The sequence below is a fragment of the Cariama cristata genome, unplaced genomic scaffold, assembly GCF_000690535.1.
Source record: "Cariama cristata isolate BGI_N322 unplaced genomic scaffold, ASM69053v1 scaffold4036, whole genome shotgun sequence".
NCBI classification, from domain to species: domain Eukaryota; kingdom Metazoa; phylum Chordata; class Aves; order Cariamiformes; family Cariamidae; genus Cariama; species Cariama cristata.
In genome coordinates this window covers 7,997-24,592 of record NW_009623646.1, presented here as the reverse complement: position 1 = coordinate 24,592, position 16,596 = coordinate 7,997, and the positions used below count along the sequence as shown (strand labels likewise).

Sequence of the window (16,596 nt, the reverse complement as noted above, 5' to 3'; positions counted from 1 at the left end):
ATGTGCCTCTGTTTTTCATCTGCCTTCTTACTTAGGCAAGACATCAAGCAGAACACAGTCACCCAGTTTATACTAGTTTGCCATTAGCTTATTTACAGCACACCACCACCCACTCTCTAACAAATCTTCCCTGAAGTTGTTTTCTTTCTTTCTTTAAAATGCAATTTGGTTCCATCCTGCGTATTTTAAAAGTCTTTAAATGCTGGAGCACCCCTCCAACACAGGACGCTGCAGCACACGGTGCCAGCCGGGGCGATGCCAGAGCCGGCCGGCTGTCATGGCGGGCATTTCCCAGCACAGCAGACACTGCCACAGGAACCAGCTCCCCAGTGGAAGAAATCCTGAAGGAACTGGAGGGCCCTGCCCTTTTCCTTCCCACTACAGGAAAAAGATATTCAATCTAAATACTAGAGGGCAAAAATCCATAATTTTTATAGCTGGTCTAGAGGAGAATATTGGGTGCCTGGGTCAATCATCAGGCATAAAAGTCCTTTAAAAAAAAAAAAAAAACAACAAAAAAAACCCGACAAAACAAAACCTACCCACTATTATATACCTGCAATTGCCATTGCCACAGCCTGTGGCATCCAACAGCCTTGGCCCACCAGGCTAGGAACTGAATAAACACCTACACGTAAATACTCTTACTGGAAGGGCTCTGCAGCACGGCACACCTAACCCTGCAGCCGTTGTGCTGCGAGCTCCAAAACCCACGGCCAGAAACCCTCAGCCATCAGCCTCCTGCTCCCACCGCCACATCGCACGCTGTGCCCAGAGGCATCCTCGGATTACAGCCAAACCAGGGGAAAAGGGGAAAATAAGTGAAGACGTGCCCGAGGCTGCACAGGGGCAATTCAGCGGCAGAGTCTCCCTGCGGACACAGCTCTCGGAAGACCACGGGGTCTCTCTGGCAGGAACCACAACCCTGTTAGCACTGCCCTGTCAACACGGCCTGCACTTCTCCACTTCAGCTTCAGGGCTTGACAGGGTCTCAAAAAGTGCCCGATTTCACATGCTCACACCACTCACACAGGCAACGCTTCGTCCCCCATCCTTTGTAAGCAGAAACCAGTGCCCAGCCTTTTCTGTGCTGGCCACCGAGCTCTGCCATCAGATAATGGGTCTGAGCTCTCAGGTTAAGCAGGTCTAAAAACTACTTCTGAACTGCTTGACATCTATATTAAAAAGCTGTTTAGCACAAAGAGGGTGCCGGTAGGAGCAAGCAGCAGCAGGACTAACGATGCACACTGTGAAGGTCACAGGCATGGACCAAATTCTGCCCCTTGCTCCTGGAGTGTGGCCCGTAATATTTAGTAGAGAAGAGAGAAAAGCACAGGAGAAGATGCAGTAGTTTCGTATTTATCAATTTAATCTCCACCAGGCTCTGATACACACATAAACTCACTTCCCAGCATCTCCTCTGTGAGGCTGCTCCCTGCAACGTCTGCGTCTGCCCAGCTCCAGAGGGAATGGGAACCGCCTGGGCGCACGGCCGAACCCTGGCCACGCACAGACCCACCGCAGCTCCATCCTGCCGCGGCTCCACGTGGGAGAACGCCACCACACCACGGAAACTCTCCTTGGAAAACCATTTCCCTCCTCGTCCTCCTGCGAGGGCAGCCCCTGTGCTCTGGCTGGGGCAGCCTGGGAAGGGGACCCTGGGGATGCAGCCGGCGGTGTGCCCCGAGCTGGGCATTTGGCTAATAGGGGTTCGGCCTCAGACAGGGGGAAGAAAGTCCCACAGGAGCCAGCAGGGACCCAGGGAGCAAGGGAAATGCAAATGCACGAGAGTGCCGCCTTGCAGAGATCTCAAGGACACACAGGGATGACACCTCATGAAATTATCTCATCAGGAGAAACTGGAATCACAGACTGGATCCATCTATTGCAACAGCCTGGAGAATACTGAAAAGGCATATGTACAGCTGGCTTTTTCCACCTTCAATTCCTCTGTTGTTTTTTTTTTTTTTAAATTGCATCTTAATTCTCCACACTATAAGCCTCAGATCCAACACAGCACATGAATGGCTTCATGCATATTTATACACCTCACACGAACGGGCTGCAACACCAATGCCATGCAGTGCCTGCAAACGAAGGCAGGGATGGCTGCACGGGAGAGGCAGCCTCTGCCAGCACCTTCATGCATCTCCTCTGACGGCCACGGGGCTGGGCACAGGCATTTCATCTCTAGACACCGTTCCACGACCCAGGGCGGCTACTGCCACTGAAATTTTTCCTTATTTGACACACAGAAAGATTATGGCCTTGTGAGATGTTTAAACAATTTCTTTCACTGTGGCATGAGCCAAACAAGGTGAAACGCCAAGGCTGACAGAGGCATGACATTCCTTAAATCAATGGGCTTGGCAAAATGAGCAAGCACTGATAATCAGCCTGGAGAGAGGAGGGTTTGCTCCTTTCTTTAGGAGAAAAAGATTCCCCAAAAATTCCAGAGAGCTCCAGGACAAGTGGTTTCTGCCATGTCTGCAACGAGGTACAGTTATTAACTAAGTCAGCCTGCTTGAAAAATCTAATTTTGCCTTCTAGGCAAGCAACAGATTGGCTCAGGAAGCGTCAGCATCTTGTTGCTCTCATCAGGATTAATAGTGTTTCACTCCTCCTCATTAAAGCAGCAGGTCTGCTGCAAAAAGCCAAATCCATCCCTGGAGCATCTTCCCCAAGTGACCTCAAACCAGGATCGGGACTGCAGGACCCCACTCAGCATCTCGGACCGACCCTCGCCGCCTGCTCTGCTGTCACCTGCTCCCGGCTGACACACAGCCCCTATCATGGAGACTGGGAAGCCACAGATGGGGATCCGGAGGATGGAAAGCAATGGGGACCTTCCTCCTCCCAGAAGGGTTTCAAAGCCCGTGTATCGTACCTGCTGCGGAGAGGCTCTGCCAGGCAGGGCGGTCTCCAGGAGGCCAAGGTCTCCCACTGCCAGCACATCTCCCTGTGCCCCTCTCCCACCACCCCAAAAGCAGGAGATGTGCTCACAAGACCTGCTGGGTCACCTTGTGTGTCCTCACAAGACCTGCTGGGTCACCTCGTATGGCCACAGGACCCAGAGCAAAGCAGCCGGGACCGTGGGAGGCACCGCTCCCCAGACCCAAGCACGGCCATATGGTGTCTGGTGCATAAATACATGAAGTATTTTATAACAGCAGACACAAAGGCCAAATTCTGATCTAAATTAAACAGGTATAAATCCCCAGAAAATTCAGTGCTGACATCAATGTTTTTTTCTTTTTTACCCCCTTTGGCTAAAATAGGATTACACAGGTTTATGCACAGATTGGATTCTGCTTCTGAGCTCCAGACGTGGAATATATCTGTATATTCCAATATACAGTCCAATACTTCAGAAACACACATCTAGTAGACAACAAGAAACAATTCTCTAGCAGCAAGTTGCCTAATTATCTATCCATCTAAGAGATGTTACAGTGCCCAACGTGATAGTGTTTCAAACCAGAAACCACTACTTCCTCCTGCGTTCCAGCATGGGGAAAAAAAAAAAAACAAAACAGTTTCATCTGCCTCATATATTAGAGATTTCTTTTTTCCCCCTATATATATGTACAAAAGATAAAGTACCTAAACATTTTTTTGTGAGAAAGAAAAAGCAATAGGAGAAAGGAGAGATGAGCATCTGAAGCAGCAAGTCAAAAACGTAGATGTGTAATGACCCCAAACACATCGCAGTTTCCATCCCTGCAAACAGGCACCTAAAGACGATGCTGACATCTGAAGGTCATGCTTTCATACAGCCAGGCAAATCAAAATTTAAGTGTATTTCTGAAGAAGCCCGAGGACAAAACCACTATCAGCTTTCAACCTGTTCAGTTAATTGGGACATTTGGAAATCAGCCTGTTAATTAAAAAAAAAAACAAACAAAAAAACCCCAACCCACAACATTGAAAAGCCTCATTATCTTTGCATCCCATTCATGGGACTTCTATAAATCTCATGCAGCACATGCAAATGCCAAAAGCATCACTTTGTCTCCAACAAAGTCTACACCACAAGACTGACCACCAGAGCTGACGGGAGAAAAATGAATAGTTTTAAGGTCTCAGGACCTTCAGCCATCTTCTCCTCGGCCAGGACTCAAGTTGCCTGGAGGTCCAACTTTAGGACTCACCCAGAATTAATCCCAGTTAGTTTTATTTCCAGTTGTGATGGGTAAGTGTGGGGCTGCGAGCTGTAAGCCTCTGGTGCAGCCCTTCGCCCCTCCGCCTAACCTGGGCTCACTTGGAAGGTGACGTCTGGAGCTGACGACTGCCTTCAGCTTTGGCCCATCTCCATACAGCCAGCATCTCCAACATCCCTGGGTGTGAAGGATGACAGTGGGCCAGAGCTGTGCTCACCAGGGGCTGTCTGTGCCATTAGTGGCCATTTATTCCAGATACAGAAACATCCCAGAACATCCACCTCCAACAAGAAGTCAGGATTTTCAAGGAAGACCCAGTTCTTCTCCTCTCAAGCTGTAATGCCACAAAAGGAAAGAATATGCTCAAACAGGCAGTATTTCTTCAAAAAGAAAATATTTCAGTGAAAGCAAACCAAACTAAACTACCCAGAACTGCACCATTAGCAACAAACACCAACAATGACTTTTTTCCCCCCTCTAAAAATTCAAACTTCATTAAATGGTCCTTAAATTTTCCCAGAGGCCAAGGGAAAGGGAAAACAAGCCAACAGAGGAACCAGGTATATTGCTATTAAACAGCAATCTGTTATTTTAATCAAGTACTGCCTATTAACTGGAAGTTAACTAGAGCCCTGGGATAAAGCATCAAAGTGATGCAGGGGTCTGAAGACACACGTCGTTACAGCACTGGGTGCATGGAGACGCTTGATGCTATCGTCAGCACCTCTCTCCAGCCATTGAAACCACAGGTATAGGTGTGCCAAGCCTCACTGTTCAACAACGCTCCCTCAGGAACTCAAATACTTAAAAAAAAAAGAGATAAAATGAAAAAAAAAGGGTTCTAAATCATTTTAGAAAACAGAGACACGGCCCATTTCTAAAACATATTAATACAAGTGAAGAGAATCATATAAAATCCTACAAATGGTTCAGAAACGAGAGTGCCTGTGGGCTGCATCCTTATGCATAATCTTCATTATGACGAAGATCTCGCCAGCTGTCACACACGTATGGAGGCTGATCTCTCCATCAACAAGCAAACCCTACCCCAGCCTGCCTCCCTCCGCTGGGCAAAGCACCCTGGCCTGCCAGAGCCACAGCCACCTTCCACACGGCAACCGTCCACTGAGACGAGCCCCACCACTGCCCTCCATCAGACACCATCAGCCCCGATGCTTGTCCCAGCTCCAACTACGCTCTCGGCCAGGTCAGACAGCAAAGCAGGTTTTCCCTCTGCATTTGCACAGATGGTACCCAGAGCACGAAAATTATTTTTCCCTCTTTTGGGATCCTGCTTGCTTCACAGGCCCTAAAGATCCTGTCATGTAAACATGTAGAAGAGCTTATTTAGATGGAGAAAGACACACACAGTCACCACAGGACCTCGGGAAGATATATATTCCCTAACTGTGAGAGATGAAGGTTGTATTTTTTATGGTAAGTGATCAAAATATGTTAACGAGTCACCAAGATGCGGTTTGCCTGGGAGCACTGGTGGTTTTTATTGGGCCATCTGGGCTTTACTGCAACGCAAACAGCATTACCGACGATTGTTAGTAACAACATTATAATCATTAACAAAATACCACAGTGCTAGGATTTCAGGTGTCGTCTCAACTCTTGCTGCACAGCCCAGGCTTTCCGAAGGTTAGGCTGGGATTTAGAGGACAGCCTGCCCAAAATCCATCAGCAGGGAGAGTGCGGTGTCTCTAGGTGCCCAGCATCCAGCCCTCCCTAACGCAGAGGCTGCAGTCGCACCCCAAATGTCCTTTTTTCTGCTTGGAAATGACCTCGGGCAGCAGCTGACAGCCCTGCTGCCAGGGCCAAACCCCACCTTCCCCTTACCATGGGACAAAGAATAACTAACACTTTTGTTCACAGGTATATGTGGTTAGGAGAACATACTGCCTTTCAAAGCCTGCCCCATTTCTCTGCAAGAGGTCAACCCATGATTTGCTTGCACTTGAGCAGAAGACGGCACATAGGGGATGCACATCAAGTTGCCAAAAACCCAAAAAGCAGAAAAAAGAACCACCCAAAAATGTGCATTTCTGTTACAGTACGTATATGGACGCTCATTACCTAGGCAACACGTTTGATAAAGTAAATGAAAATCAAACATCTTCTCCACTAGCTGTTGTCTCACTCATCTTTTTTCTGTCGGGACATTAGACTTGTTATGAGTATTAGTCGCTTTCCTGGTTTTAGCCTTTTTTAGTGAGAAGCTGTGAACAGATGATACTTGCAGTGATCCTGATCATGGATGCCTCCTCCTGGAGAGGACATCTCCACCTGAGCTCATCCCACCTCATTTTAGGCACTAAACAGGGACATGTGAGTTCGCGACAGCTCCAGTAAGCATCTGAGGTAGGAACAGAGGGGAAGGCAGAAAGGCAGCTTGTACAAGGTGTCCTGCAGCAATGTGGAAGGAGAAGCATTTTGGTCTGTAAACGACAATAATTTAGCGCTGAATCCTAGTATGCCTAAGGAGGAGGAAAGACCTAAGAACGAGCCCAACCCCCTGCCAAATCTTGGCTAACGCAGAGCTCACCCTGTGCACCCCATCTTGGAGGCACCCACTGCCCATGTCCTGGTCCTGCTGCACTTCAACCCTGTGTTTGGTCCAAAGTCCAGCTCTCCAGAGCATCACCAGGAGAGCAGGGAGCAGAAGGGTGCTTTACAGAAAGCCGTCCATCCGCAGTGTTTGCGCACACAGTCCTCGCTGAAGCCGTGGTAAAATTGTCGATAAATTCTTACTACAGTGCACTAAACCCAGACAGTTTGATTCAAGATGCACAGAGGAAAAAAAAATTAATCTTATTTTGTCTAGCTAGTGCCTTACTTTGCAGCGTGGTCCTGGCACACAGAGGGAGCCAGCGGCCTCAGCTGAGAGGGACTGGCACCGCTCCACCGCTTTCCAGTGAAGGCAAGCCAATGTAAAGACAGCTGCAGACTGGGTCCAAAATATGAAGCCACAGAAAAGCTTCCTTTAAATTATTGAAGATAAACTCACTGTTGGCTCCCAGGACTGCTTTTACAGCTCGCTCTCTATTCAAAGCATCGTCACCCACCCTTCAAGCAGGATTATTTTCCTTTTCAATTGGACTTTGACTCCACAGCAAATTTAATTAACTGACCTAATGGACTAGAGCTGTGGATTGAAAAAAAAAAAAAGAAATAAAAAACAACTCCCACAAAACACACAACAGAAAGAACCACCACTGAAGGAAAATAAAAAATAAACCCAAAAAAAACCTAGAAAAAAATAAAATGTGGCTTATGCTCCTGCTTTGTAGAGATGCAAAATAATAAAAAGATCCTCATGTTGCAAGATACAGCTTCTCCATGCTGGCAACTATTTGCTCTTTATCATCTTTCAACAGAAGATCCCAAAGCCCTTTACAAGCTCTTAAGCTGTGCAATACCCTAACACGCCAAGAAGGCAGCTATACGGGGAATACCACCATCCCCACCCCAGAGCTTCAGCCAGGCTGCACGCTGATACTCATGTTATTAAAACCTCACAGATGGGCACAAGAAACTGGTGCTGCACTCCCTGCTGGGGACACGCTTCCACCAACATCGGGAGCATCTCCATCACCTGGGTGAGCACTGAACGTGGCTCAGCATCTTCACCTCCACCGCATCCCCTGAACCACCTCACTCCCGTGACATCGCAGATGCCTGTGCAGAAGTCCTGATTCAAAGGTCCTCACAACAAGATGGGCTCTTGGCTCCCCTGACAGTCTTCTCTCCTCTAACAACAGGAGGGAGTGCAGGCACCGAACCAGCAGAAGACTGTACACACGACATGACCAACACCTCCGGCTCCAGCTATACGCTGGCTACACAAACCACATCTCTCAAACAACGGAGTCCCGACCACAGCAAAAGCAGCAAGCCCAACGACGCCTGCAGCACTGCTGTGCCCCAGCCGCACATCACCCTTCAGTCCAAGAGAGGCCACAAGAACCTGGCCCCGCTGCTCCTCCAAAAAAGCTCTGCATGCTCATTCCCAGCTTTGGAGCTGCTGGTGACATTTCTGGCCTGGGATTACTTATTGCAATGTTCAAAGCAAGCAACACGTCACTTAGAAAGTGAAGCGCCACTTAAAAGGCACGCCACTGAACGATTACGTACGATTACAAATCAGCTAACTTCCCATTGACTTATTTGAGAATATATCCATTTGGACAGAAAAAAATAACCAGACATCCACTCATTAATGCCAACTTCATCAGCTGCAGTGAGGAGCAGTGTATTCCCCTCACCCTTCTGACTGCACAGAGCTGCTACTCTGTTTGCCTTGTCTTTTTCTATTACGAAAAGAGGAAAACAAAGAAAAGAGTACTTCACACCTGTCACAAGATCACCTGATGGAAGCTTCCAAGAACAAATTCATCATTGCACATGCAAGATACAGTGAGGGTGACATGCATGCAAAACAGTGATTAATTATAGACTTTTTGCTGAGGAAATTTCTGAGCACGAAGGGCAAAATTTAAATTGCTGATCAGCACCACTTTCATTATAACATGTTTGGAAACAAACTAACGGGTTGGAATTAGACTCCTTGTACCAGCTTTGACATCTGTATCTGCCATGTACGAAATAACATTTAAAAATACTTCAAAATATGTTTTTTCAGACACAGATTACTTTCTCTTCACCAGAAGATAGTGAGTAATGGGTGGTAAGTTGCCAAAAAACATGTTTGTGAAGCATGGGAGCCCAGTGTGGCAGAAGAGCATGGGTCCCCCCACCCAGCCCCTCTGCTCCTCCAGAGGAGAAGGCGGCCCAATCCTGCTCTGGATGCTGCCTGAGCTCCGCAGCCTGCGTGGTCTGCGTCTTGGTCCATCTCAGCTGTGCCACACAGGGCTTGGCACCGAGCCCCAGCCCTTTAAAATAAAGGCATGAACAAACCTGCTTACAGAACAGGTGATGTCAGCGTCAAACACTTATAGCTGCATCATCTCACCAGCAAATTATATCAAGTACCAGAAGTTATCTTTGCCAGCGTCTGCCCTCTGGTATCGTTCAATACTTCCCTCTCATTCTCATAATTTTTTACTTTATGCCCAAGTTGGTTGCTGCTGAGAATTGCAATTAATGCCTCCTTCTCCTCTGCACAAAAGGATTCCCAATGGCACTAATTAAGCACAGGACCGACGAGGTGTGTTCCCAGCCAGCTCCAGCCGTCAGGTGGCCATGCTGGGAACAGCTTCTGCAGAGGAGAGAGGGCTAATTCAGCTTCCCTGGAGACCCCAGCGATGGTCACCCCTTGCAGGGTGGCTACTGGGACAGACACTGTCCTGCACAGGGTCATCTACACCCCCAAAACTGCTTCTTTGGTCACCTCGGAGACAACCACAACCGTGCCAAGTCAGTAACACCACCACATTTACCTGTGAACACTAGGCTGGCGTTCTCCAGTTCTTCCTGCGGAACCTTGAAGCTGAAGGACTCATTGTAGAAGGGATCTATCGTCCCCCGCATGCAGGAGGTCTTCTTGGTTTTTGTTAATTTTAATCCATGAACAAGCTGAATTTTCACAAAGGGATCTGGCAAAAGACACAAAACACAGGCTCTGCATTATGGGTGTTGTGAGTCAGTACCCTGGCCCATGAAGGTTGGGCACCGCAGGGATGGACCATGCTGGAAAACAGCATTTGGAAGTGACTGGGACTTGTACCACCACGCTGCTCCCAGCGATTTGCAGTGGAGACAAAAGTCAGGCAGCTGGATTAAAAACATTCCCTGCCAAAACCACAATTAATGACAGCCTCGATAGAGGCCAAGCATACTGTTCTTTTTTGGAAAGTGCCAATATTCTGGCAGCAGCAATGGCTGGGGCAGGGAACATGAGGAAAACACCTGAGGACGTACACATGTAGCAATTACCAGCCAGCACGCTCAGAAATGGCAGGGAGCAATGCATGGACACTGGAAAAACCTCACACCATCCACAGAGCAGCTAGATATCGTAAATGAAACCACTGCAACATTAACACTCAGGCAGCTTGCAGCATCAACAACTTTTTTGCCTCAGTCTTCACCAGCAAGTGCTCCACACCACCCAAGTCGCAGCAGGCAAAGGCAGGGACTGTGAGAATTAACAACCACCCACTGTAGGAGAAGATCAGGTTTGAGACCATCTAAGGAACCTGAAGGTGCACAAGTCCATGGGACCTGATGAGATACATCCGTGGGTCCTGAGGGAACCAGTGGATGAAGTGGCTAAGCCACTGTCCATCGTATTTAGGAAGTCCTGGCAGTCCGGCAAAGTTCCTGCTGCCTGGAAAAGGGGAAACGTAACCCTCATTTTTAAAAAAAACGGAAAAGAGGAAGACCCGGGGAACCACAGGCGAGTCAGTCTCACCTCTGTGTGCCCGGCAAGATCACAGAGCAGATCCTCCTGGAAACTATGCTAAGGCACATGGAAAAAAAAGGAGGTGATTGGTGACAGCCAACATGGCTTCACTAAGGGCAAATCATGCCCAACAAATTTGGTGGCCTTCTACGACAGGGTTACAGCGTTGGTGGATAAGGGAAGAGCAACTGATGTCATCTACCTGGACTTATGCAAAGCATTTGACACTGTCCTGCACGACATTTGTGTCTCTAAATTGGAGAGACATGGATTTGACAGATGGACCACTCAGTGGATAAGGAATTGGCTGGAGGTTGCACTCAAAGAGTTGCAGTCAACAGCTCAATGTCCAAGTGGAGACCAGTGAGGAGTGCCGTTCCTCAGGGGTCAGGATTGGGACCAGTGCTGTTTAACACCTTTGTCGGTGACATGGACAGTGGGATTCAGTGCACCCGCAGCAAGTTTGCCAAAGACACCAAGCTGTGTGGTGCGGTCGACACGCTGGATAATAACACGGGGGTAATTTAGAGCTCTTGGTTCCTCAACTCACCCTGGTTCAGAGATTTTTACTTTAAACATGGCAAAGGTATTCACACCCTCCATTTTATCTCAGGGTAAATGTTCCAAATACTTTAGTTATTGTTGGCTATATAGACAAAATGAATATCCAGAGCCTTGTGTTAACAGGAACTACTGAGCATCCAAATCCCCCTGCGTCCACCACAAACTGCAGTCTCACCACTGATCTGCTTTAAAAGCACATAAAATCTGTGCACGAGTAATGTGAGAAATGCACTGCCCTTTACCTGAACCTTGGCTCATGTCTGTCTGAAGCAGCTGTTTTGCTCTAATGACGTCCACATTCAGTCTTCCCGCGCTGGGTAGGTAGTTTAGTGACAACAGCAGCTCTCCCAGCTCCACTTCATTCTGCAGGGAAAAGGGAACGTGGAAATTCAGAACACAGCTCGGAGGGGAAGGGAAGAGCAGGAAGAGAAATTAAATAAGTCCCATTTGTCTAAGTGCCTGAAAAATACATTTTAGTCACACTTTAAACTGCAACCAAGAACCATCTGGTGGTACCTCGTGCTGAGCAGAAACAAGAAAGAATACTATCCCCAGGTGAAGATCGTTCTTTAATCGCTGATCCTTCAGCAGCTTTTCAGCAGTCATACAAAGAGCACCTACAAGGAGGAATGAATACAAGGTCAGCAGTTTCTACCTGCTCCAGTTTGAATGGTTCCAGGTGGTTCTGATCTTACCAACCTTTATTGGTGTATTACCCACCAATCCTTATTACCGTACAAAACACGGACCCACTGGAGAAGACAGCCTCTTTCCTTCCCAGCCTCCAAGGACCACGCCAGCCACTCGGGAAGTTCAGGCACAAGATGGTTCATGCATCCCTGGGTCACAGGAAGGCAATTCAGAGGAGACCCAGCCCATTCGACCCAGCATCCATGGCACAGCTTAACAGTGCCCTTGCTGTTCATCAGGCTGTACCACAGCCATAGCTTCACATCAGTATAGCTGTTCAGCCATTCTTTCTTTTCCTTCTACTTAATGATGCTTGAAACCAGTAATTAAAAAAAAGAGCTGGAGAACTGATATCACTGCCCCTCAGACATGACAGCTTAAAATAAGCCCTTCGCCCCAGCATGACCTGGCTCCAAGATGCTGTTATTCTGAGATGCAAAATACACACAATGAAACAACTCTGGAGACAGAAAACACACCAGCCAGCCCGGGCAGGGCATCGATCCATCTGCCTCGTCTCAGGTCCATGCAGGAGTGCAGAGCTAGTTCTTCATCCCAAACAGCCAAACAGTTCAAAATCAAGCCTAGATCCAAGACGGTCACAAGATGGCCTAGATCCAAGATGGTCACAGCCCATTCCCAAAAGGAAAAGGAGCTGCAGTGGTACTGCAATCATAATAAAAGGCTTAAATATCTTTACTGATGCCCCAAATATTAGATTACAGAAATCAGAGACTAAAGGGCTGGGTAGACAATAAAGAAAAAAGCTCCAAGACAGAGTCACAGCCTGAATTTACCCAAAGAACGAGGTTCAGCAGCAGATGGGCCAGCACACAAGGTACCCATCCCGAGCAAAGCTATCAACGGCTCTGGGGAAACTGAGGCTACGGTTGCCAGGAAACCCAACCAGTTCACGGCTATTTGGCTGCAAATGGAAAAGCACAATTTCCACCAAGCACAGATGAACCAGAGGGCTTGGACCGAACCCGAGGAGGCACTCTGGGAAAAGCCCCGTCCCTCTGCCAGGAGCAGCACAGCACCTCTCGCCCGGCCATCCAGCAGCACAGAACGGCTCCCGCTAACGGCAGGCCACTCGGCTCCTCACCTAATGACGTCAGGTAATGGTATTAAAAGTTTTCCCCGAGGCGCTTTGTCTCCTCTCCTGTTCCTGTTGACTACAGGCAGCGGGACATGCGTGGCATGCAGGAGCAGGCGGCAGGCTGAGGAAATCCTGCACCTCTGATACTACATAATACGATTTGATTTAATTCAATACCCTCTTTTGGCTTTCCACGGAAAATATGGCAATAGGCTGCCCAATTTCACATCAAAGGTCTCAGCGTTTCAGGAACTGGCAAAGCAACCCCTCGGTGTTCAACCCTGCACGTTTAATGAGCAAAGGACAAGGGAAGCACCATGTGGGGAGCAAGGCAAAGGCTGCAAGTGCAGGAGCATCCTGACTCAGCCCCCGGGCGAGAAGCGTGGATCTATACCACGGATCCTAAGGCAAACCCACGCGCCCTCCTCACACATGCCACTGCCCCAGGAGCCAGCTCCAGAGCCACCCTGGCAGCATCCACCCCAAGCTGGCCCACCTTCTGCCTGACCTTCCCCACGAGAAAAAGCATCCAGTTTCTTATCCCAAACTCCTTTTGTCACAGCATCTCTTAGGTCACATTATGTGGCAGTACATGACTACACAGCACACACCCCCACATTCACCACGTGCATTTTCTTATATTGCTACAGTATTTTTGCTTCACCGAGAAGGCACCCCTCTTCTGTCAACCTTTGCCAACTCCCATATCACAGTTCTGTTCAATATATGATATTTTAAGTTCTTTCCATCAGAAAGCCTTTCCCCAACACAAACCTGATGCGATACGCACACAACACTCACAACTTCTGTGAGGTCAAGCTATACCTACATACACCATTGTGCCCGATGGCTGCACAATGTAAGGACCTAAGAGAGTCTCACATCCATGGTGATTTAAATGTCATCCATCTAATTTAAATGATCATCTTTGGTTTGATTTTTCTCAAAACCGCTCCTCTCAGGTCTGTGGCTGGAACAGCCTGAAGACATGTTTATCATCAAGAACAGCTGGTGACTTCTAAATCCATTACCAGGACAGTAACGAAGCACCGGAGCGCCCACAACACGATCCACCTGAGGTACCCCTCGACCCCAGCTCATTTTTTATAACATATCAACAACATTTTTAACACATCCAGTCCTACTTCCATTTGCATCCACCACCGTGTCAGGTTTCATGCAGGCTTTGATTCCTAGAAATTCAGGTACATTTGGACAGCACAAATTAGGAAACTAATTAGCGATGTTATTATCTGCTGCAAAGAGACAATCAAACAGCTCCGACTGCAAATACCAAACCTCTGGCACAGCCAGGAGACAGGCTGGCCCTGGGCAGGGATGTAGGGCCTTTCAAGTCACCTCAAGCTTAGAGTGCTGAAAATCCACATTAAGATTTGGGATAATTACTTCTGGATTTGTCCACTGGTGGAACCTGTTGACCTTATCCAAGACCTGCAGGAACTAAGGGGCTTCCCTGGGTCAGGGAGGAGCGGTGAAGCTCAGCAAGGGAAGGTAGATCTCCACGCTTCTGACACATTTACATTGGTGCTCCATTTAAAAAACAAAACTGCCCCACGTTGTACATTGACAATATCAGACCAGGCATGTAACACCCACCGAGGCACAGGCAGGAGAACCAGGCATCTACCCCCACCTGAACCCTTCCCAGCACCACGTCCCGTAACCCCTGCAGAGGTTACTGAAGGAGCCACCAGAACATAACCATCTCCTGCTGCCTAACTCACAAGCCTTCAATAGGTAAAGGTAAAGCTAAATCCTTGATTTTCTCTAGGACCTAACCTAAAAGGAATGTTGGCACCTCTAGAAAAATCTTTTTTACTATGTGGGCTTATACTTGAGTAAGGTGAGATATAAATGCTATACTCTGTAAGTGGGATCTACTGAAGTCAGAAGACAGACTATCACCAGCTTTAATAAGCCTCAGATCAGGCCTAACTTCCCAAATCTCAACAGCACCTTCTGCCTCGCATTGCTTTTCAACTGTGTCCAGATTTCTGTTAATTATTTTAAAGGAACATACAATCCAACCTGGAGAGGCCGCGGCAGGATGGGCGTGCTCAAAGCCAGCAAGAAAGCAGCATCCCCGTTGTAGACAGGGCACCAGCGGTGTTTGTGGCAATAACAAAAGGCGTTTTCAGAAGGAAACCCAGATCCCCGGATAGCTCACCTCCCCGTACAAGTGACTCAGCCTTTTCAACGCACTTAACTCCAGCAGTGAACTGCCTCTGATCTTATAAATGCATTATTTCTACCTTAGTCACAAGGATTTAGGAAACATGCTTCAAATCCTGCCATGGTGGCTGAGGGGACATCAAGCACCTGAGAAAACAAATCAGTGGCCAGCAGCTACCATACATTCCTCCCTGGCATGTTGGACCGGCACTGCCTCCACCGTGCCGCTGCTGCACCACGCTCGCCAGCCTGCCCCTGTTCTTTGGTCACCTGTCACCGTTGGCAAACAAGCAAGGAATTAATGGGTTGCTCCAAGAAGCCTGAGGTACAAGGCATACCTTTTTAGGTTTTAGATCCCCCTGCTTTCCCTGACAAGGTTATGCCACAGCGTACATTTGCTGATGTGACAGTCTTGCTAATAAGACACACTGGTGGTACAGTTTGTGTCAGAGATGAAGATGAGGATGCAGACGAAGCTGCGTGGCTTAACTGACTCGCTGGCTCAGTGAGCAAAATGGAGATAGCTGGGGAGCACAGTGGGGTCCGCTGCGAGGTGGAGAAACAGGACCCTTCATGTTACAGGTGAGGCAGGAGGCTCAGCTCAGGGAGGGACAAGTGGCCACAGAGGTCTGAGGTGGCTCCTGGGGCCATAGGAGCCGTCCAGGTTGCTCCTCCAGCCCACAGACCCACTGAGCTCACCTGCACCTTGGAAACACTCTGTGTTGCCATAACCATTGACCCCCATGCCCATCACCTCGTCCACAGACATCTTTATCAGCAATGGCATTCAGAGGGGGCTTGCTGGGGGACTGTAGGCACAGAAGCAAGGCTTTTGCTTTGTCACACACTGGAGCGTCCCCAAACCTCAGACTCGCAGAGGGGCTGAGCTGAGAAGAGGGATGCAAATTTAGGCACGAGAGGTGTCATCAGCATGTTGTTCACCATAGGAAAAGGAAGGGCCTGAATTTTACTTTTCCTAGGTCTTCTCATCAGGAAACTAAAATGCTGTTGGTTTCACCTTGAATATTTTGTTCACAGAAGGCAGTGTGCAGAGGTGCCCCTCCGGCACGGCCGTGCAAAAGCATCATTCCAGTTGCCGTTATTATGCTGATGACGCACCGATTTGTGCCGAGATCCCAGATGACCCTGGAAAAGCAATTTCCTGTCTGATGAGGTGCTGGAGTGACACCAAGTCTGGGATGTCCGAGGCTCTCCTGAAGCTCTGATTAACATTTCACTCCTGGCTGCTCCTCTCCGCAGCTGTATTACACAGCCGGTCGCTTGGATTTGCAGCCCTGGGCTCGCCTGTGATCCAGAACGTTCTGCAGTTACCGTTTGGGTTGAACCAGACACGCGTAAGGCGCTTTTTTTTTTTTCTTCCCTTTTCTGTCATCTCTGAAACACAAAGAGGCTACCTCAAGGGAAGAGCAGTTTTTAATTAATGCCATTTGCACATCTTGTTTGTATCAGGGCAATTCTTTCTTCAAAGCCCCCCCCCCCCCCGACCACCCCCGCAACTC

The 16,596-nt window shown here is 48.4% G+C and overlaps 1 protein-coding gene across 1 annotated transcript in view; it reads right to left on the bottom strand.

The window, feature by feature from the left end:
* SYT17 (synaptotagmin XVII) overlaps positions 1-16,596 on the bottom strand; it is a gene marked incomplete at its 5' end in the record, with an annotated part of 29,296 nt that overhangs the window by 5,493 nt on the left and 7,207 nt on the right. The window contains 2 exons of the mRNA XM_009702812.1: positions 9,566-9,721; positions 11,337-11,457. Of these exons, the coding sequence (XP_009701114.1) occupies positions 9,566-9,721; positions 11,337-11,457 (277 nt within the window). The remainder of the gene's footprint in view (positions 1-9,565; positions 9,722-11,336; positions 11,458-16,596) is intronic.